This window comes from Cyclopterus lumpus, chromosome 10 (assembly GCF_009769545.1).
Source record: "Cyclopterus lumpus isolate fCycLum1 chromosome 10, fCycLum1.pri, whole genome shotgun sequence".
Classification (NCBI taxonomy): Eukaryota; Metazoa; Chordata; class Actinopteri; order Perciformes; family Cyclopteridae; genus Cyclopterus; species Cyclopterus lumpus.
Genome location: NC_046975.1, coordinates 15,125,670 through 15,149,993, shown reverse-complemented (window position 1 = coordinate 15,149,993; position 24,324 = coordinate 15,125,670). Strand labels below are relative to the sequence as shown.

The following is a 24,324-nucleotide window of genomic DNA, read 5'->3' as shown; positions in this document are numbered from 1 at the left end:
AATTCATGCTGATATCTGTTGGTGGCATTAGGTGTCACTAATTACGGCTGATTGTTGAGTTGTTCAGGTACGGCATTTGCATGTGACAGAGTATGAACAAGCATCTGAGGTGTGCATGTGCGTGCGCCTCACAACATTTTTAAAACAAGACAGCCCAGTTGTGTCTTATGGCATTGCATAGTGGCTTAAATATTCCCACAATTTAATGAAACTATCGTGTCGGCAACATGTACTCTGCTTACTGCTCCTTCTACTACAGGCACACGGGTCAACATGCTAACACGATCTAAGTAACATTGATAATATGCTGATGTCTGGCAGGTATAATATTTACCATGTTCACCATCTTAGTTTAGCATATTAGCATGCTAACATTTGCTAATTTGCTCTAAATGCTTAAGTAGAGCTAATAGGAATATCATTAGTTTCAGTCATAAAACAAAGAATGTATTGGCCCAATGATGGCACAAGATAACAAGTTTTAGATCACCAAAGTTATGACGATTGATCCCCTGGTGACCATGAATGTCCCCTGGTGACCATGAACGTGCGAAAATCAATACGTAGTATCATTTCCATGTTTAATATTTCATGAAGAAAAATTCAAATATTTTAATTCAGTTGTTTTGCTCTTCGCAGCGCGACCAGATGGACTTGGTTGATATTGTTCTCTAGAAGTAATAGATATTATTGCCATCTTTGAGCACAAATTCACCTGCATATGTGAAGAGGTACTGCTGGTGCAGCTTTACTTCAAACAATCTTTCATTTGCGCCTCCCTCTGCTCATGGATCCCCCCCTTTTATATTTCTAACCGCATTGAAGACAGACCAGTGTCTGAATCTATTCAGTAGCATGCGGTGCTCATGCTGGGCTATTACAACGGCTCCCACAGAGCCAGAAGTTACCACGGTCCAAAAGAAAGCCAACATTGGCTGTCTTCAGTGGATGTAGTGAAAGGGACAGCTCTTTATATTAGAGAGGAGGGAGTCACGGAGAGACTCGATAGGTGTATAGATATTTATTAACCCTGCTCGCCGGGTTCCAGAGAGAGTGATTTATTCTGTCTCTGATGAGTTGGCTGCATTTGAAGGTGGCGCGCCACCTCAAATGTGAAATGACATGAAGGACACTGCAGTGATGTGTCTATGTATATCAGAGACTGCCCTCCAAAGAAGAACATTCATTTCAGCAAGTACCTAAAAATGACACGTTTACATTCAAGTGACAAAGTCCAACAATGGGCGTAGCAATTATGATGGGAGCAAAGTAGGAAGGGTATGTTCTTACGGAGCAACACAGTCTGTGTACTATGAACAGCGCTGGACTGAAGCCGTTTTGGTTTTAGTGGCCGCACCGGGTGTTTTCAACACTGGCCTCAAACATGCATGCTCTATGAGCCGCAACCATCACAAGTGTGATGGAGCCTGCAGAAGCTTTTCAGCGTAGATGCCACCAGTGAACAACTTTTACAAGAATAAATGTGGCGCCATTTTTTGAGAGGAGGCCAAGTTAGACGGATAAGTCAACAAAACTTTGGACTTTAAAATGGAGGACAGCTGTTTGTCAGCTTTTCCAATTACAAGTCCACTCCAATTTCTTAAAGCGTGTCCACGAATGATGTGGCACCTTAACTCTCGTGCTTATTAATTGTCCTGAGGACGACAAAGTCCTTATTTTAACCCAAACCATTCTCTGTCCCTAAACCTCACACATTCTTTTTTTGCCTAAACCTGAGCACTTAACCACAGTGTGTTTTTGTTTATTTGGTCGATTGTTGGAATCTCAATTAGGAATAAAGACCAACTAAATTGTGATAGTTTATCCTGATATTGAGAAACATCAATGCCAAAGTTAAAGGAAGCATGAAGCTGCACAAACATTACACAATCGGTTGCCTAATTGTTTTGGCAACATGCAGCAATCACTGGTTCGACTTAATTCACTGTCCTCCAAACAGCTTTTGTATGCTAGGACACGTGTTACTTAATCTTGGCATTGATCTTCATGTGCACACATGCATATGTGCTCAGTTGTGTATGTTGTGTAGAAGATTAACTGTGGATGCATCTGTAACCACGCATTGTGAGTGTGGGCTGGAGCAGAGAGGTTGGCAGGTCAAAAAGCATTGCTGTCACTAAAGGAAGTGCAGTCCTCTCATAAAGACTGGGAGACAGTTTTCACCATTCAACACACTGAAACACACACACACTCACTCATGTATCTGTCAAACAAAGAACAGCACAAAAGGTATTGTTGATTTATGTTTTAGTTCACTTTCCATTTCCTTTTGATTGAATTATTCATGCCCGTTTCTTTATCTCCCACCACACTATTCTTACATCTGCTGCTCTCCCCCCTTGTTCCCCTCCCTCCTTCACTTCACTTTTTTCTCTCCGTCTTATCACACTTGTTCTCTATTTCAGAGTTGGGCTGTGTGTGTGTGTGTGTGTGTGTGTGGTCCTTGAAGTGACACATACTGCACACTAACTTTGAAGCAGCCCAACACACACAGTGTCAGCATGGTATCTGAGCTTGTTCCGTGCACCCTGAGGAGGTAGCCAGTGTTCAGAGTTCGCCTTTTACAACCTCACACTTGTGCTTAGCTCACAGTGCGGCCCAGTTCAACATGGCACAGCATGACATGGCACACTGCAGCTCAGCACGGCGTGCGATATGCCAACTTAACACAATAACGTTCAGATAACACCAGGCCCCCGCCCAGAGCTACTCAGTTTGGTGAAACACACCGCTGTAACAGCTGCTCTGTATACAGTCAGACGGAGATAAGAGCCATAGGCCAACACGCTGAGCTGTGACATATGGATGGGTGTTATTGTACTATTTTCACCAAGTGCTAAAAGTCTCACAGCGCTCATTTCTGACAGATGTGTTTTATTCTGGGTTTATTATGCATTATTGACGCCAGACTCCTACATTAGACCTCTGAGTTATTTCAAAAGAAAAGCAGAGTCTCGAGCCAGGATCTTACCAGGCTACAAATGCTAGTGACACATTGGCTGTTAACAATAACATTTAAATATACGCAGTATTTTACCCCTATGGCATTTACAGTGTATGCTATTAATTTGTTTAGCCAACTACATTATGAAGAAAACATAATTCATCTCTATTACGTTGAGTAGCAACACTGTTTTCTAATGTAGGCAGTGCTCCTGTTCTGTATGCAGGTTGCAGTTTGTTCAAAGCTCACCACGTTGACACCGTGCAGGATTGTGTTCACGTCCAGAGTCCTGCATGTGGTTGGGTTTAAGTAAACAAAAGTAAAGTGAGCACATCCTGTCTTTAACCAAGAGGACACTCTTTCCTTAACCATACCAAATGACTTTTACTGCACAAAGATAACAATCATTCTATAGCTAGGCGAAACATTTAGATGATCTATTGAAAAAGAACAAATCAAATGACATATATTGTCAGTAGACATTTTCCAGATACATTCTGTAACATTTAGCAACTTTGCACATCATTTAATTTAAAAGTATTTTCGGGATAGGGGTATAAAGCGAAGTCTGCAACATCCCCAGTTTAAGTCCAAATCTCTGGTGCATGTCATCCATGCTCCATCTCTCTCTCCCCTTGTTTCCTGTCAACTCTAGACTGATAACTTCCTTATAAATGCATAAAATGGCTGAGGATTACTTTTTAAAATGTTCCCTGACAAAGTGGCAAAGCCTAAACTTCTGTTTCTACTCCTTCTTGATGATCAACCAACCTGATTGAATGTGGCAGGAAAGAGGGGGAAACTATGCAATAGGAACAAAGATGCATTCTTTTTCACTTTAATTCTAAACTTCAGCACACCTTGCTTTCTACAGAATTTAAATATAGAAAGAGTAAATCTGAATAATGAATGTGCATCTTTTGCTTTTGATGTCTACCTACAAGCCAGCACTAGAATAGGGTTGTGTCTTTTTGTTGCGAAGTGTCTGTTTTTCTGTTAGAACTTGTAGTTAAATACTTGGGCTTTAAAGAATTGTTCCTTAATTCTAATTGATTTTATGTTTGAATTCATTAAAGTTAAATGCTGCTTTCTTGACAGAGAATGGTAATAATATAGCTGTTGGGATTGAGTTGGTATAATTATTAACTTTCAGGATATGTGTCTAACTGCAAAGATTGTGATTGAAACTGGTAATTGGCACAGCTCTAAAATTGCTTTTCCTGCATCATTGCCTTTTTGGAAGGGAACACAGTCACGGTCTTTAGATGTGGTGTGGATCAAAGACAGTTACAGATTCATGAAAATGTAATTAATAAAGACTAATTGACTAGAAAGTAAAAGTCAGCTGAGGCCTTAATAACCCATTAAATGAAGTAATTAACTAAGGCAGTGGCCCTAAAATCCATTCAATAGACACACTGTGAGACATATTCTTAGACTTATTAAAAGAAGACGGGAAATACGACTATAATCCAGGTCCTTTCAGCTCGAAGCTTTGACACCTGTAAATGTGTCAGCTGGACTTCAAACATGTAGAGTCTTTGTAGTAAGATTGTAGAGGATTCCCATAAATCTCCTGTCCTCTCCTCTCCAGTGGACGGAGCGATCCACCGCGCTGCAGGTCCGCTGCTAAAGAAGGAATGTGCTTCCCTACACGGCTGTGAGACCGGAGAGGCCAAGATCACTTGTGGCTACGGCCTCCCAGCAAAGTGTGAGTATAAGACGTGTGAATGTTTGTGTAACTTCCATCTCCATCGCTGTGGTTTTACTGGGCTGCCTCCAGGTGTGAAAGTGTAGGAAAGTGTGAGAGATAAATTAAGGTTAGATAACCTCATGAAGAACATTTACATAAGGCAACTCTGCTGTCCAAAAATATGCATCAGAAACATTTTAATCTTCACATAAAAGTACATAACTTAACTGAACTGTTTTTCTTTCTTCTTGAAGTAGATTTTTTTTCCAGCCCAAGAAACTCTGAGGTATCTCCAATAATCTCACTTACTGACTTCCATTTATAGCAAAGTAAATGGCACTCAATTATTAAGTGGCGCTCCATTGTGGCGTGTATAATGTGATGAAACTGAAGATTCAACTTGTGTCTTAGTTCTGTGTGAAAAAAATTCTCCTCCAGCTTCTCTGACATCTAAAACATAACGTGTGGCTGTGGGAAGAGCCTCAGTACTCGATGTAGACATCAAGAAGAAGAATTGAACAGCAGTAACTACACTCTGAAAACTACAGTATCTCCTGTTTCAAGACACTGATGGATGCCCTCTGGAAACAGGACTGCAATATACTATTATATTCATTTAGATTGATCTGTAGATTATTCTTTTTTTGTATTATTGACTCAAGTGATGTCACTTGTTTTGGGGCTGAAGACGACAAGAAAACTACAAAAACATCTGGGGCTGGAGTTAGAAAAAAGTCTGACTTCTTTAGTCACTTACATATTTAGGTAACATTAGCTCAAGGCTACATTATCTAGCATAACACACCCAAATCTCTGATCGAACTGTTGGCGGTATAGGTGCATTGTGGATAATATAAGCGGCAGGTAAAAAAGATGACATCTCTGTTTTGTTGTCAATTTTGATCCTAATCAGTAGATACACGCAGAATATTATTTGTCTTTGCAAAGCGTTACACACAGTTCAAAGCGTTCCCATGCGTTTACACTGTAATGGCACATACACAGCATGATGCCAATGGGTAGTGCAATAATACTCTTGCCAAGCTCCTTATAATATAATGACCACCCAGGTGTGTGTGTGTGCGCACACACACACACACACACTAACCCGTGCATGCGAGTAAGAGAGATTAAAAGAACACTGAGTCTGTGTGATATCAGCTTATGGTTCCACAGAGAGTTTAAGTTCACAGTAAAAGGAAGGCAGAAAAAAGTAAAGAGAAGCGATGATAAAGGCGAGCTCAAGGCAGAATGGAGAGCAGGAGTAGAAGAGAAAGATAAGGAGAGAGTGGGAGAGTGGTAAAAGAAATAAAAAATAAAAAGAAGCAGCGTGGGGGAGGAGACCAATGTGAGGAGAGCTGAAGACGCGAAGGAATTAGTGAGATGAGTTCTTATATTGTCTTTTCTCCCTTTGTTGGTTGTTAACTTTGTGGATGTTCGCTGTAATGTTTGAGTGGTCACAGTTGTCCTAAGGTGTGCTTTTGTATCTCTCTCACTTTGATATACACTCCATCTTAGAGTCTTGTTGTGTGCATGTGCATACTGTGTGTTTACTTGTGTCTGTGTTGCTCTAAAGATCATTTGGTAACATGGTGATCTAAAAACATTTTCATTGCCTCTTAATGGCTTTCAACATGGCGACAGCTGAACTGTGCCAAGAGCACTAACAGCAAAACAACGGCAGAAGTAATGACAGTAATGTAAACAAAGTTCTTTCTCTGCTCAGGTAGTCGTTACTCCTTTGTAAGGGGAGTTTATCAGTGTATATAGTGTGAGTCTCCTGTCAGGTCCCATCACTCTCTTACCTGTAACTATCTGTCGGCGTGAAATATGTATGACAATCTTTCTGACTCACTGACTAACTGTGTGTGTGCGGGGGGGCGTTGCCCAACATGTGGTATGGAGACTGTCTCTTTCTTCCCTGACAAAATATTAAGTCTCAAGAATAATTCAACACTCCAATGCTTAAACACTCACAACATGGCTTGATTACCTCTCAGCATGAGGGGAGAGATGTGAGACACACAGAAAGCAAAGGAGGGATAACAAAGCAGGCAGAGTACTGTGTGAAGGCAGAGCGCCGCCGTGGAGAAGAGAAGGAAAGGAAAATGAAACTCGACAGGAGAGGGGCAGGGAGATTGAGAGACAGGTCCAATCTCAAAGCCAACACTTTGATCTTGATTTGTATGGGCTTGCCACCAGATGTGGTATTTAAAGAGCGCCTGAGTCACAAGCTGCCAAATGGTCCAGAGGACCTGCTGTCAGCCCTCCATGCAGAGTGTCCGTCGATGATCCTGCTGCCACTTAGCCAGCCGCATCCCAGTGCCGTAACCTAGCAACACTCAGAGTGCATGGCAGACTACCGCTGCTGTTTAGCAAGAGTCGCATGCAATTTGGGGATGTTGACTAATGACAGCTGGAAAAATTTCAAACAGGCACTGTCCAAATGCAGATATGAACCAAAACTTAAATGCAGTTAAATCAGCAATCTACCAACTTTGGGGCATATCAGCCGTAATTAGGAGGACTTGAATAGTGGAACGGTTTGAGGCGTGTGTGTGTGTGTATACAATGAGTGTTGCTCACTTGTGAGCAAGCTGTGTATTGTAAGATGAGTGTGCAAGTGTAGTGTGCAACCGTGTGTGTTTTTGGTTGCCAGGTGGGGGAGCGTGGGCCGAAATTGTTGTCCAGACAACCCAGTGCCCCAGAGCTCACCTGTGTACCGATGAACATAGCTGTAACCGTGCTAACGTGTTCCCCAGCCGGCCCTCGCTCCCCCACCGAACACACACAGCGTGCTGCACTGCCAAATACACAACAGCGTGCCACACTGGGGAGCTAAGGTGCCGGGGGCGGGTCTAAAGAGAGTTAGGGAGCGACCACATGACATGAGGTCAGAACCATATTTACGTCCAGTAAAGGCAGCACTCTGCTTTAGTGACATCCATGCATACTTATTCCGGTGATGAATAAGAAGGTTACAAATACAGTACAAAATCATGAAAGTAAGACGGTGCTCCAGGCAATCAACGTAATCAACTGCACAACATAAAGGTCCTCCATGAAGGCAGTACAGATATATTATTTCTCAGTTGCCGTTTTGGAACAAGAAAAGTGTCCATCAGAGCAATATTAATTATCTTAGCTCGGTTTTTGGTCTCTACCAAAATTCTTAGAAAAATATCTTTGCTGCTAAATGTTCACTAACTGGTCTCTAACTTTGTCTGTTTGGTGCCAAGCGGGTAGACTCCAGGGGGCTGAAAACACCAGCAAACAGGCGGTGAGTGAAACCAAACAGAAAGTTGGGAGCTGAAAAAACAAAATATTGACCTAGAAATTGCTCTGTAGAGCTGACAGGAACTGCAAGGTGATTAATGTAATAGATAAGAACCTGCACTACTCATCCCAAAACAGTACAACTCAGCAGACACATTTGTTTTGCAGGTCTGCAATCACCCTGTAGCGCAGTAAAGTGTGCAAAAAAGCTTTTAGGCATAATTGCACATATTAGTGTTGTCCCAAATACCGTCTGTTTGCATTGTCTTGTATTTCGGGGATATTGGTAGAGGGGGAAGGATTCTGTTTGAGTAAGCGGGAGTAGCACATTTGGAGGCAAAACAAGATGGAGATGGAAAGGCTCAGATAGAAAAAGTTCTGAAGGAAATAGAGAGGTACAAACCAAGAGAGAGATATCACTCTGTCAAAAACTGGCTGTTATGTTCCCCCTCTCTTCCCTCTCCTGCTTCCTATCTCCCATTTTCAGTTCCCTCGGTGGCCAATTACCGCTAATTAAAATCTTTGCTGCAGCTATCACGGACTCCCCCTCTTCCTCTCCTTCAAGACCTCCGTCTCTCTGCTTCGCCTGTTGCCCTGTCGTTCCTCAGTCTGTTTCACTTTCTTTGAAGACGTGGTGTTTCTTCCTGTCCTGATCAACAACTTAAACACCTTGTTTCCTTCACGTCTCATTCTCTTCCTCACCTTTCTACCTCTTCACAAATCCTCTTTTTTCTTTTCTTCACTCCTACATTTGGTCTCCCCCTCCTCCTTCTCCTCCTCCTCCTTCTATTTCTCTTGTGTATGTCACTCCTATCCTCTACTCACCTTTACTTTCCCTTCCGATCTCACCTCCTCCCTCCCTCATTTTTCCTATCATCATCAGCAGTAAGGTTTCTTTAGTAGTGCCAAGAGACTTGACAAGGCTCTGGGCTAAAGACTGTAGCACTCAGACTGTGATACCTTGCTATTTGGGGTGGAATTCTTTTGACAAGATTGTCGACATCTTTGCTTCTTCCTGCCTCGGCATCAGCAGTGTGATCCTTCAAGGTGTTAAAAAGCTTCGTCAAAGCTGCTGCTGCTGATGAGGAGCGTGGTGATGATGATGATCACAGCAGCCCTGGTGTTAATTCATTCAGTTATTTAATTTGCCTTGAAGGAGGAAAAGGAATACATACAAAAAATGCTTCACTGTTGCTTGGCTTAGGGAAACAGAGTTGGAGTTGAGCAACATCTTTGCGCTTTGATGAAGAGAATTATGTCCGCTCCTTTTAGCATCGGCATCTTGTTCCTCCATTCTCCATCCACTCTTGTTCTCCTTTTTAGAATAACTGCCTCTCTGTCTTTTTCAGATAAAGGTGGAAAGAGATAGGGAGAGCTGTAGGGGCCTTTCCGAGACCTGAGCCTTCCTTTTGTGCCACAGGCCCGGGCCTGGATTTAAGAACTGTGTCCGCTTGGCTGAGCACAAACTGAGGCCGAGGACACAAAGGACCAGCTCGGCTTTTTGCTGCCTCTCCTGCTTTAAAGGCAGATAAAGAAAGGCGAGGGACAGATGGAGGTATGAGAAGAGAAAGGGGAGGGGAGAGGACTGATGGATGGTCGTTGGGTATGAAAAGCAGGAGCAGCGACTCGTGGCCTCCCAGGTAAGAATGGTGTGAGGCCATCGTGGGGAGCAGAGGGGGGAGGGGGTATAAGAAGAGCCAAAAAGAGGGATGATAACAATTGGCAGGAAAAAAGCTGGCATGGCAGACAAAAAGAAAAGCCGGGGTGGGTGTCACCGGATGGCACTCAGTCAAGTTCTCTTCAGCCTCAGTGACGCCCACTTACGAGAGAGAACACACACACTAACACACACACAGTCTCTTTGCAGGGTAAATGTGCATATGGTGTGTGATGTATATACTTTGAGCTGCACTCAAGTGAAGAAGATCTTACAGTGTGATGGGCCTCAGTAAAACAAGTGCAGCAATATGGTTAATGAAACTGTCTTAATGCCATCTGTTAGAATCAAGCTTTTGTGATATAATTAGGTCAGACTGTTTTTACACAATGAAATAAACGCATGTTATTCTAATATATCTGATTTAAAAACGACATTATTGTCAGGTGGGAAATAGGATAAAACCACGAAGGGCGTCAGTCTGGGAGAGTAAAACTGACCTAGAAGAAAAGGTTTTGAATGAGAATGATGGCAATGGAAAGAAAAGAAAATAAGCTCTTGCACACTCTCCACTTTACTTTAAATTGTATTTTTCACACATACACTAATTCAATTTATATGCAGACATTTTAATCAGGTTGGCTACAGAGAAATAGCTGGATACATTTTTTTTTGCACCAAAAACTATCTTTAGAAACATCCTAAATCAGAATTCACATAAAAGCCTGCGGTAGTTATTTACTTCAGTAATTCCATTTTGTGATAATCTGAATTTCAAGTTCTAAACTACTGCATTTCAATGATGTACTTTTCACTCCACTACATTTATCCAACAGTAGTTGCTCGCTACTCTAAAGATTGAGACTATTTAAAAAAATAGATGTTTTTGAGCTATGCCTCAACCAGATGCAACATTAAAATGCTGCTTAAATATGTGTGAGTCATAGTAATCCATAAATATGATATATAAAAACATAATCAATATCTGGCTCCATTGTGTGTATTTAAACATGTAACACTTTAATTCCATGTTGAGTACAATATTTCTGTACTTATATTTGGATAAAACATTCTAACGGAGTATGTTTCTTATATTATTTAAGTAAAATATCTCTGTACTAACTCTGGAAATGTCGACATGTTAATTAATTAATATGTGACTATAGGATTTATATGCAATAGTTGTTTATTCAGTATAAATACATGAAAAGGCTTGATCCTAGAAATGTTAGTGCATTCTTTAAAACAATTAAATAAAACTAAAATTTTGGAAGAAACAGACACTTGAAGTATCATACAGTATAAACTTTATACATATAAACAGTACAACGTAAATAGTGCATTGTAAGTAGCTGTGCTGTACATAGTGATTCCTTCATTTGGATGAACAGCCAGAAATCAATACAACATAAATAACTGTTGCTTTAAATGAGTCTGTAAGCAGGAGAAGAGGAGGGGAGAACAGGAGAAAGAATTGGACATCCAGTGAGGAAACTGCCCGGTTAGATTATATGAGATAAGGTGACAATCAAATCATTACTCAGAATATCTAAATAAAATCCAATGAGGCTTGTCGTTCAGAGCCTTTGGAAACACTGTCTGCAGGGTCAAAATCATAAGGCCTCACATCTGTTTAACAATAGGTCATGATCCCCTCCTCTGTGTGGAAGATCGACCTTTTCAGCCCAACTGAGCAAAGACACAATACGTCACTGAAATGCACAACCACAGAGCAATGGCAGCCATTAATTCACATTGCACACTAATGTTCATCTGCAGGCAGTTTTAAATGTCTTCTTTTCATGTCCATAAACAGACGTGCAAAATCAGCGTGAAGCATCTGGTCTGTTAAGTTGCTCCTTCATTAATCAACAAAGCCCGAAACTGAAAAACACCACAGGAAAAAGTCACAGCATTGATGTGACCATGTGGGCGTAATTTGATTGGTCCATGTGGGTCCACCACACTTATATAAGGTTTGGTATGTATTTGAATTCAATCTGTTGAAGGTATTTATGCTATATCATCTAAACCCTAGAATGTATTAAAGAAATGGACGTAGTTTTGTGGACTACAGTATCTTGGTTTTAGGCCGTTACCGTCTTGTGTTTTTGCAACCAGTATGAGAGGGTGCAGCGCAGTACAACCAAACGCTGAACAAGACATTTTTAGGCATGAACTGAAAACGCACTGTGAAAGGGTTAAAGTTCAAAGACGAAAACACGGACAACTCCCAGACAAGACAAAGTAGCCACGCTCTAAACTTAAGCATAAACTTAAGAACTGTCCATTTCCCTCTAAATGGCACCAGAATTGATCATGAAAATCATGCTGTATTGAAGATTTTAAACGAGCGATTGAGACCATAAACTCATGTTCACAATGTTTTACTGAGGTAATAAATCAACTGAGAAGGGTAATTTTCTCGTAGACTTCTATACATCGGACTTCTATTTGCATCCAGAGAAGTCGCCCCCTGATGGCCAATAGAGAGAATGCAAGTTTAAGACACTTCTGCATTGGCTTCATTTTTTCAGACCTTAAGGTTGCCTCAACCGATTGAAAGGTACACCATGTTCTTCCTTTCAGTTTTCAAATGACTTTACATACCAGTACTTATCCTTAAAATATATATATATTTTTTTAAGTAGCATAAAACTTGGTTATGATGGTATTTTGCCTTTTCCTTTATATTTTATATTATCCTGATGTATTTTGTTCTCTCTTTACAAAGTGGTGAAATTATAACTTACGGAGCCCCAAAACACAAAAAAATCATTTCACCTCCACAATTTTAAGAACTGAACACTAAAGACAGGTTATTTTTGTTCTTGTGAAAACCCCTGGACTCTACATGACCCACAATGCAACTCGACAACTGCCATTTTTATTGGAGATTTGGGTACGTTAAAGCGGCTAATGTAGCCTCGAGCTACTAGCCTCAAGCAGAGATGAGGAATGGGCTCTTTTAGTCACTTAAGGAAATGTATCTTCTGTTTTGGGCAGCTCCCTCTGGAGCCAATAAAAAAGGCTTTATACAACGTGTTTAACATATGCAGAAGTACTCTACAAGCTCTACAAACTTTGATGTTCCCCTTTAACTCTGTGCACAAAGCCAAGCCATAAACAGATATTGTTTTTTGAATTTGGTGTGGAAGAACTGTCTGTTCACTGAGCCCTTACCTGAACCCCATCCAACACTTGAGGATAAACTGGGACGGCAACGGATGGTCGGTTCAACAGGCCTGATCGTGATGGAGCAGCAGAGCTCACGGCAGCTTGTGTGGCTGAATGGGAGCAAAATGGCTGCAGCCAGATCCCAACATATTGTGGCACACCTTTTCAAAGCATATTAATGCTAATTTTGTAATGATGTGTTCAACAATCACAAGTGGGTATAAAGAGTGTCCACATACTTTTGGCCGTGTGCACATTTTAAATTCACCGAGAGAGGATTCAAATGAAATCGCTCACTTGTAAGCAAACCCAATCAACAGCCTCGACTAATCACACAGGGCGATTGTGTTGTCATCATTTTAAATACGCACATAGTTTTACTGTCAGCTGCACACACACTTTCAGAAGACACTCATCCACTTTTTCCATTAACACCGCTCCTCACAGACGCTCCATAACACACTGTTCAACGCACTCTCTCCTTCACACATAAATCCCTCACACAACCTAACATGCTCTGGTAGCTTTCCATCTCCCCATTGAGCGCCCCCTGTCTCCCCCCTTCTCTCCCTCGCCTCTCGCTCTGTGTTTCAGCGTAATGTGAGCCAGCAGCCGTAACACTGGGGTGGGGAGGAGGAGGAGGGAGGGGTGGTGTTGATGTATGGTGGAACTAAAGCAACCCTGCCGATCGATAATGTAAACAGGAGCGAAGAGAGGCGGTAAATAAGGCCGACTCCTGACAGAACTGTCTAGCTCAGGTGACGAAGAGAGAGGAGAAGTGGGGGTGAGAGGAATATCTAATAGACGGAGAGAGGGAGGGAGGGAGGGGGAGAAGAGGATGCAGGGCATTATGGAGGGATGAGAGAGAGAGACGGTAGGGAGGGACAAATGGGATTTGAAAAAGGAAAAAGGGAGGAATGGTGGGGGGATGAAATATAAGAAGAGATGAAGGAATAGTTGACAGAGGGATGGAGGAGAGGTCAATGAGGCGAGAGGAGAGGTGGGATGACTGGATGAGGTAATGGTGATGCAGGGAGGCAGGGGGAGGAGACACGGAAAAAAAGGGCGTGGGGAGGGAAACGGAAAAAATGAGAGGAGAGATGGATTGTGGTGAAAAGAGATGGAGAGACCGAGAGGTGAAAACATGATGGAGAGGGCGGAAACAGCAGTGAACACATAATTGGTTTAGCAATGAGGAACAATTACCAATCATAGATTACAATTCAGATTCAGCAGAAACACTGGGGGAGCGGGGTGGTGAGTGAATTCGAAACAGTGACATTTAACAGATGAAATGTAGATGAATGACCACCAAGCGACCCACCATTGAACCGCACAACACACACACACGCACACACACACACAGTGCTGCACAAACACACATTAAAAACACACACGCTAGTCGGCCGAGTTGTGAACCTGGCCCACATGCATGACAACCATCACACACGGTTGTGTTATGATAACACTGTACTTATTTTGATTTGGTGCTGTTCTTTTATGCGCTCCTTCATGCGTGTCTGCATGTTTGAACTCGGTAATTAAGCCCATTAAGCCCATTTTTCTCTGAGTGTTTCATCTGCAAATTCACATGTTCTAACTCATCTTTGCTGCTATTTAAAGAGCAGCTTTCTCATACACTATAAATACAATTGTTTCTGCTCTCTGTGGTGAATCACAACAGTGATTCATGCGATAGCCAGTTCTTGGGAGCTCTTAAATAGGCAGTTATAAACCAGTGTTTTGTTTCCTGACAGTATTACAGGGTTTTCTTCAGTTTTGTACAAAATGTCACATTAAGCTGTCATTAAGGGACGAGGACGCCCTGATGTGGAGTTGTTTAGACCAGTGTCTGTAATGAGCTGACTATTACCATCAGAATATTTCACTAAAGTTCAAGCTTAACACAACCTGATCAAGTAAGGCCAGGTGATGATTCAGGATTATTCTTTGTTGAATTTCAGCAGAATTATTATACAATGATGATATAACCTACACATTCCTGTGTTAATCATATTTTTTTGTTTGCGTAATAAAGACACAAATCCACCTTCATACAAGCTGCGATTAAAATTAGTTTTTCAAGAGTGGAAACAATTGGTCAATTAATCAGCTCCAAAAGCTCACAGCTCTCGCCCTCTGTTTTATTATTACTACATTTGTATTAGATTTTGAATTGTTGGTCAACCAAATCAAACAATTTGTAGGTAATGAAAATAAAGCCATCCTGTAGAAACAGTGTACTGCATTGTTGTTGGAAGAAAAACGAAACAAAAGTAGCTGGCTGATGGTGTGGATCTTGACATCTAAGTGGCCTGCAGCTCATTGAGAAGAGGGTCTGGAGGAGGATTAACATAGCTGGAGTGTCTGCATAGACACTGAGCTCAGATTTGGAAGAAATGTACACTGAGAGGAGAGTCGTTAGGGTGAGAGCGATCCTCCCACTACAGATTACAGATTACAGATGTTTGTGTGAATTAGCCCCATGCGATTTCCAGGAGGAACCTTAATGCTGAGAAGCTGTCGTCAAGTTTCAACACTAACACTCACACTCTTGTTCTTTCACAGAGCCTAACGTTGTATTAATATAGTCGAAAACATATGAACAATATTCAGGGAAACATCTATATCATATCATGGACATCCACCTCTACTTTCATGCGATATGAAGGAAGTGACACAACATAAACTTTTGATAATCTGTGCTGTAGGATAATATTAGTGTCAAATAGCCATGTGGATGTATACACAGGCTTTGATTGCAGCACTTATTATTCTTTCTGTGTGGGTTTATGCACTCAGACTAAGTGATTTCTCAGAGGCCGCACTCTTTTCTTTAGAAAGCAGTTTGATGAAGGACTGCCACGGTACACAGACAAGTTTCTTTCAATCTACATCTGTGGATTCCACTTTCAGCAGCACCAGTCCTTGGTGCACACTTTGATCCACACACTTCGGGTCTTGGGGGGGAGGAGGGGGACACAGCGGCATCACAGAATATAGTTTTTGCTAAGTTTCCGTTGGTGTAAAGCTCCTCGTCCTCAGTTTAATGACTGCAGGTGGAGTATTTTCTGCTGAAAGGGCTGCTTTCTTCAAAAGAGTAGGATCAAAGCAAATATTATTTGTCATTTCTGCTGTTCTCTTCTGCTCTGTGCAGTGTTTGTAATGTCTTTCAGCTTATTGTTTTGGTTTACGGTCCTTACTGATTCACTCTCACAGCTCTTATCAGTGCCATTTTCAAACACAGCAGGCAGCTGTTTTCAGCAAAGAGCTCTAAAGGTCTGCTTTGTAACTTTCCAGCCTTATGAGGTGATATTATGTCAATGTTGCGTTCATAACTCACCACAAATGGCCCAAACAAGTCAGTTAATTCAGCTTTAATAATTAATATAGTCAGCATAATGTTAATTGCGGGCACATTGTTTAGCAAAACGAAATGAGTCAAAGTAATTTAAAGTAACCCTGCAGTGTATCTAGTCAAAGGAGGAAAACATAACTGCACTTGATTTTATGTTATCTCAAATGCAAATACATAAAAATTCAAAAACATATGCTGTCCTTGTACCAACCCAACGGTATTATTGAAACATTTATATAACACGTCTTACAAAGGTATCTTTTTAAGCAGTTGACTTAATTGTATTTATAATATAACAATATTACAGTAACGACTACAATATAATCAACCATGTTCTTGATGTAAAACATCGAAGACGGTTATGTGTAAAACCTGAATTGCATGTTATCAAAATGTTTGCTACCGCACTCATGTTGAAGAAGATTTAACAAAAAGTGGTTTTAGATTTAAGCTTAAAGTAAGTTTCCTCTTAACCAAGTGTTTCCTCTCTTTCAGCTTTGTATCATAAAGGCTTTATTATTAAGAAAAAAAACAGTGCAATAGGTTTTTGACTCTGATCCATTCTCTGTGTGCAATGAGCAGATCCTGCATTGCTCATCAAATATTACATTACATAATAATATCCTTTATTGATTGTGGTTAGATGGCACAATTTCCTTGTCAATGGATACAAATTAGAACAAAAACCAAGCCTGTAAAGGTTGTCGGGGAATTGGACACAAGAACACATGTCATGCCTCTGTTATGAATTTCTGGTTTTGAAATAAGATCATCAGATTGTATTTTAAAAAAAAATAAAAAATCCCAAACACTGTTAAATCTTTCTGCCTAATGGCCTCCTATCCTCCGAGGGGCTGGATTAAAGAGCTCTTCTTCTGGGCTGCAGCGTCTGCGGCTTATTAAGTGTGTGCGTGCGTGCGTGCGTGCGTGCGTGCGTGCGTGCGTGCGTGTGTGCTGTAGTAATGTCCATTTTAATCTAATCATTAGGCTCATATTGTTTTGTTTTGTAAAAGAGATCAATCTGGTCCACAAGGGGGTGAGAGACTTGAGGCAATGATACTGGTGAGATGTAATATACAGGTAGATGTCAACGTCTAAAAACAATGGGAAGTTATTGTAGTTTAGCGGCAATAATGCCGAGTGCCGCTTTCATCATAACTCAGTCAAATCTGAACACACAGAAACAATACACATCTTTTTAGATTTAGTGTGACTTACACTTTCCGTAAAATATTATTTGAGATGACCATCGCAAGCAGTCCTCCATAAATCCACAAAAAATGTATGGCAAATTAATGGAAAACAAGCGCAAATTCGCTGCGACCACGTACGCACATGCGGCCACACTTTCGTGCATTCACACACAACCTCACAAACACTTGACATCCATGCCATATTTCAGCTTCCTGGGCCAAAACTGCGGTTGCCAAAGTGTGGACGTCATGAACCTCTGAGTATAAAAATGATTCATTGAATTCGGTTGAGAAATGTTCCAACAGTCTCTATCCAGATAAAAAGCAGCTACCTGTTCACCTTTGTTCGTCTCCAGGCCGGTGCTGCCCGCTCAAATATGTTGACAAAGTCAATGTATCACAGCAACGGGCAGAGGCTCCTTGTGAGAAGTCTCAAAACTAATGAAACATGTTGTTGAAATGGATTTTATTCTGTGTGTGGGGGGTGATTCGACAAGGTCTTATCACAGCGTTGGTCTTCATACTGAGAGCATCACGCTGAGCCTCATCAGAACGTGAGGCATCGACAGTGCTGGCATACAGAGGCAGGGAAACCACATTTCTCTCTGTTCTCACTCAGCTTCTGTTTGTGAGGTCCACTATTTCCTTTCTCTGTTTCTCTCTCTCCTCTGCCTTCCATTCAATCCACTTCAATTAATTTACCCTTTAAATATTAATTAATCCAAATGAAATATTTGTTACTGAGAAAACAGACATTCATGACCTTGACAGACACAGTTCCAGCAGTGACGACAGAAACAATTAAAAGATTCTGCATCGGAATTAGAAACGGTTAAATATATTGTTGCTGTAAATTTGCTGAGACAAAGAAAATGGGATTTTTAAATTGATTTTCAGATTGATTAGGTGTGTAGTTCAGGAAAGAGCAAAACATGTATGCGAGATTCATTTAAAACTGGCCGGTAGAGGACTTAATTCATCCTCTGGCAGCCATATTGGAGGTCATCCGCTCTTGGCAGCTTATGATCCTGCTTGGTCAGGTACTGTGTGGGCTTAATTGGCTAGAAACATTATTTAGGATCCAAATGATTGACTTCATAATTATTGACAAACACCCACAGCATTCTTTTACAGATGTCGCAGAGTTTGCTGCCCAGTTAAATATTTTAAATCTGCAGCATCTAAACCAGTGCCAGTAGCGCATCCATGGCTTCCATAGTGTGCTTTACAAGCTAACATCTAATGCTATCACTTTACTGTTAGTGGTGGATAAGATAAGGGCTTGTAATCTGCAACCTGGTTACATACTTCTGAATGGCTGTTAAAAGAGAAGATGATAAATATGTAAATATGAATTGAGCCTGTTATGTGGCCAAACACTGCTGGGTGAAATGTGAAAAATATGGACCACCTAACATGCTCACCATAGGAGCCAGTTTTGATGTGAGGGTTCCTGTTTTGGCTTGATGCATGCTTTCTGTTCTCCTGGCCTGAGGGGGAACACGTTTGACTCGCCTGTAACGGAGAGAATCTCTGATATTCAACACTTATAAGAATATGCTTTTGACAGAGGCATTGTTTTAGTCTCAAGCTTTTGGTTTATCTTGAAAACCATCATCAGGAGCAGTTTGGTGTCAGGAAACAGTCGCTTATAAAGAACCGGCATGACAGCTGATGACATCAGTTAAAGTCTGACTGTGTTCCAGGCAAACAGAGGGAACAACATCAACACACAAATAGTAGACAGGACCACTAGGGACAGGTGTGTGGCTGCAGAATTTGTGACATAATATAGTGTGCATTTATAATAAAACACCATGTGCACTAAATGTGTGTTTAACATCAATGGTGGACGATGTTTTCGGGTACTTCCATATTTTTGAGCGCTGAGTTGATGGAAGAATCGGTCTTGGCATGGATGTTGACGTGAATACTATTTACAAGTCAAAATTGTGATTACTCTGGCATGAATATGGCATTAATCTACCAAATTAAGTAATCTCAGTCAGCCAGCGTACCAGTTTAATCATTTAATTAAATTATAATTAAATTAACTGATTTTATATTCGTAATTCGCATGAACAAAGAACATTTTAGTCTAGTCAATGGGATGGATGTTAAAATAACACCAGGACTAAATACTTATATTAACATTTTATATGAACACTTTTTCTGAGTTGTATTCATTTTGTGTTCCTTTTTTGATAAAAGACTAGTTTTAACATTGTTGTCATAATAAACACTTATTACATGCGATGTTTGACTGGGGAGGTCAAACTCAGGACATATTTTACTTCTATTTTACTTCTATTTTCATATCTGTCACCCTGCAGTATGAAGCGTTTCATCTTCTCATCTCTCGCTGTCTCTGCAGATGTGATCCACACTGTGGGGCCGATTGCACAAGGAGGAGTGGGAGAGGAAGAGAAGAAAGCCTTGAGGTTGTGTTACAAGAACAGCCTGACAACAGCTACCGAACACGCGGCACGCTCTGTGGTGAGGACGGAGGGGTGATTGAAGCTGGGGATGGTTGCTAAGAAGAAACAGGAAGGTAGAGAGCAAGGATGAAGAGATACTGAGTTGTTTGTTTTTTTGTGGTGGAGAGATCAAAGGAGTGCAGAAGCCTGAGAGACGAGATCAAAACAGAGGTTAAAGGAAGAAAACCACTGAAGACTGGGACGTGGAAAAAGCAAAAAAGGACATATGAGAGGGAAGAAGGAAAAGAGAGAGGGACTGAGTCATAACTGGAAAAGAAGGAAGAAGATTCCTCACGTGTAGATTTTTCAAAGGACACGACATTCTGAGATGGTTAGAGAGAGGCGACCAGGAGCTGCAGGTACGACTGTAACTGGCAACACCAGGCGGTGGTTTCACAACAGAATGAGGTGGTAAAATCAAAGAAAAACACCGACGCGACAGGAAAATAAAGTCAGAGGTACAGCAGGAGAAAGAAAAGGGCTGAGAGTTTGTAGTTTCACTCCACAATAGTATTTAAAAACACTTTGAGTTTATCAAGCAAAGAGCAAACGTATTTTTAAACAAACGACTACAGCGTTTATTTTAATTGTTTTCATTAAATGCCCATAAATGTAGCTTCAAAATGTGTAAATTTAGAGGCGTAATTAGAACGTCTTGATTTAATTGATACTGTTATATAAAGTAAAGTCAAGTAAGTTTTTATTGGTTTAGCCTAAAATCACAAATGATCCTTTTGTCACTATAGTTCACCTGCGTTGACTTATGTTGACCTTTGGCCTGGAGGAACCTGTGAGTCGTGTCTGCTCTCAGAGTTGCCAGCTCTGCAATCTGGTGAAGTGAAGAGATCTGGAGACATTGAGAGACTCCTGGCATCTGCTCGTAGCGCACAAAATGACAGCAGGTTGAGAATCTGCCAGATTTGATTTACTTTGAAGTTCACTGGCTGCTTTTCTCAACTCCAGCGGTGGGCCATGAACCTGCCTGACATGGATCTCAATGACTTGGTATTTACTGAGTACATTGAATCCCTATTTACTTATGATGCCAAAGATGTCACTTTTTAAAAAAAATAGGGATTCAATGTACTCTCAGTAAATACCTCACCATTTTGCAGTTTGGGTTGTTTTGGGGTAAAGTTTGACTTTCCTTTTTTAACTTACCTCCTCACTCAGTTCCTGCTGAATATACCGGTCACACAGAAGCATCTTTCTAAATGAATTTAAATGTCGACAAAATTCAGCCGAAATGCGTTCAAGGGATTGTAACAAAAAGAGGGATTTTTCAACAACAACCAAAAGAAATAAAAGGAAACAAAATAAAAATCCTTTAAGAATAGATCTTTTGTTGACCAGTTTGCAGAGGAAGAACAGTGATAGTGCTTTTAGAGTTCATATAGACATCTGAGGAGTATTTTTTTTAATGTTATTTTGGGGACATTTTATGCCTTTATTATATTGGCAGAGTAGATGACAGGAAACAAGGGAGAGCGAGATGCAATGAAAGCTCCCCAACAGCATACAAAACAACAATTAAACTGGATTCGAACCGGAGGCTTTGTGGTTCATGGTTCACGGCTTCTTGATCGTTTTAAGACGTACTTTTTCTCACTCAACTGCCGAAACAGTTGACTTTTATTGTGTAAAAGCCACATTGAGCTGCAGGCGAAAGGCTCTTACTTCTCATTTTTGAGAACCAGCACTTAAACAACTCGGTTTACAAGTCTATCCTGAAAATGTATCACGGTCACTCACAGCATGGTGAAAAAATAGAATTGTCTTTTCATGACACAATTATTGTTTTTAGGCCGTGGTTTGTTTGGATGTTTTTCTATTGCATGTTTATTGTTATTGGAACCTCACTTGCTGTTACCAAAATAAACCACTGGTGTTACCAAATCAATGTTGTAGATGATAACATAATAAATATTATGACATTGATGGTCAACACATCCACATTTCTAATTACTATATCAATGTTAATGGCTGAGGAAAGAAGCTTTCACACCAGGTCTCCTGAACAAAAGATGTCCGATAGTTTGTTCTTGAAAGAGTAGAGAAAGTCAGACAGAGAAGAAAAGCTGAGATTCAGAAGAGTCCTTTCCATGAGTGTGAGATGAAAGCAGACCGTCATGTGACCAGCGACAGACTGTAACCACTTTGTTTGTCATCTTTACCCTGCAGGCTTTCCCCTGCATCTCCACTGGAGTCTACGGTCAGTGTCTCTGTGTGTGTGTGTGTGTGTGTGTGTGTGCGCGCGTGTGTGTGTGTGTGTGTGTGAGTGCTTGCGTGTGCGTGTGTGTGTGTGTGTGTGTGTGTGTGATCATCATAGCTGTATTTCAAGTGTTTATGTGTTTCTCAGGGAAACAGATGATTTTGTCTTTGAGTAAGGTACAATTCAATCAACAGCAGAATGTCTTTGTTGCAGTATGTACACACTGTACACACTGTCTGTTTAACCAGAGTGCTGAGCCGTCCTGTGCCACTTGTCACATTATCTACTGCAGCCCAGAGGTGGTTCTCAGATTAAGGCCTTGGATTAAGACCGGCGGATTAAGATAGATTGTGCCGGAGATCGTGTCAGATTGACTGTAATCCCCCTTCACACTGGCAGGACAGAGAGTTAAGGATAGTGCTTAAACACTCCCTGGGGTGTGTTTGGGTCAGACGGCTGGCTGTAAACACTTCTCTCCTATTGCTCGAGAGGAAAAGGCCAAAGTTCTGATTGACTCGTGGATTTTCCGTGTCTTCCTCTCTGTTGCGTCTGTTTCTCGCTGTCTCTGTTTAGCTCATCTTTGTCAGAGTATATCCAAAGTTTTTTTTCTTTCGTCCTTAATTAAGAGAAACGAGACACTAAATTGTATAAATTGCTTTGCCCATGAACTACAAGCCTATATCAAAACTGCCTTTTCTGTAAAAAAGATAAGGTTGTGGCTGGCCAACTATCTGCTGCACTGGAGAGGCATAATATGTTTGACAAGTTCCAGTCAGGGTTTTGCAAACAGCACCTTAACTGAAACCGCTCTCCTGAGGGTTTCAAATGACTTATGAATGTCATCTGACACAGGTGACTGTTCTGTTTTGGTGCTCCTTGATCTCAGTTTGGCATTTGACACCATAGACCATAACATCATGTTTAAGAGGCTACGTGATTGGGTGGGCATATCAGGCACAGCGTTGGAGTGGTTTTCATCATACCTCGCAGACAGATGTTTTACTGTCTCGTGGGAGAATTTGTGTCAGACATCTCTCTACTGTCCTGTGGGGTACCGCAGGGCTCAGTCCTGGGGCCTCTATTATTTTCTTTATATTTATTACCCCTGGGACAGATCATTAAAACCTATAATGTTGCTTATCATCTATATGCAGATGATATCCAACTCCATGTCTCATTTAAATCCAGGCTAACCAGCTTTCTTGATTGTGTCAATACTATTAAGGACTGGACAGCAGTAAATTGCTTACAACTGAATGATAATAAGACGGAGGTTCTAGTTATTGCACCTGATGATGCTGTCCCTATGATCAAGCAGAGCACTGGTCCACTCTCCTCTGCTGTCCACCTAAACCTGCGTAATCTCAGGGTAATTTTTGACAAATCCTTGTCGTTTGACCCCTATGTCAAGCACCTGTCTAGATCATGTTTCTTCCTCCTAAGAATCAGCAGCAAATTGAGATCTGTTTTATCTACAGCTAAATTAGAGATCATCACACATCTCTTCTCGTATTGATTACTGTAATGCACTTCTCTCCTCTCTCAGTAAATATGCGCTTAACCAGTTGCAGGTAATCCAAAATGCTGCTGCCAGAATACTGACACGGACAAATAGACGGTCTCACATCACCCCGATACTCAGGCCTCTTCACTGGCTCCTTGTAGGATCCACTTTAATATCCTCACCCTCACATACAGAACACTACACGGCCAGACTCATATGTGGCTGAACTACTTCGGCCATATTCAACAGCCCGCAATCTGAGATTCAACCTCCAAAATCTTCTGTCAGTCCCACATACTCGCCTTAAAACTCGTGGTGACCGAGCTTTTGAGGCAGTAGCACCAAAGCTGTGGAATGCTCTGCCTGCACCCCTAAGGTTTGCTGATTCAATAGTGTCATTGAAACACCAACTCAAAACATACCTGTTTACTCTGACTTTTGGTTAATTACATATTCTATGGCCTGCTTTGTATCTGTTTTGTTTATTTATTTTTTTATTTTTTTATTGTTTGTTCTTCTGCATCATCCTATACTGTGTATTTTATTTTGCTCTTTTAACTGTTGAAATGTTTTTGCCCCTGTTATTGTCAATTAGTTTTAATTGACTACTGTACTGCACTTTGTGACCCTTTGTCTGTGATAAGTGCAATATAAATAAACCTTACTTACTTACTTAAATTTGAGATGGATTTAACAGCTGTTAAAGGTACTCCTCGGTGTATCAACCAACATTTGATGAAATGATAAGATAAGGGAGATGGTAACAATAGTAGTTTTTTTTAATAATTCCTCTTCAGAGCCTGTTGTGAAGC

General features: G+C 41.0%; 1 protein-coding gene across 1 annotated transcript in view; it reads left to right on the top strand.

The window, feature by feature from the left end:
* The window catches only part of macrod1 (mono-ADP ribosylhydrolase 1), a 91,587-nt gene that overhangs the window by 59,016 nt on the left and 8,247 nt on the right, over nucleotides 1–24,324 (top strand). The window contains exons 5-7 of the mRNA XM_034544271.1: nucleotides 4,560–4,676; nucleotides 19,694–19,815; nucleotides 21,978–22,008. Coding sequence (XP_034400162.1) covers nucleotides 4,560–4,676; nucleotides 19,694–19,815; nucleotides 21,978–22,008 — 270 coding nt within the window. The remainder of the gene's footprint in view (nucleotides 1–4,559; nucleotides 4,677–19,693; nucleotides 19,816–21,977; nucleotides 22,009–24,324) is intronic.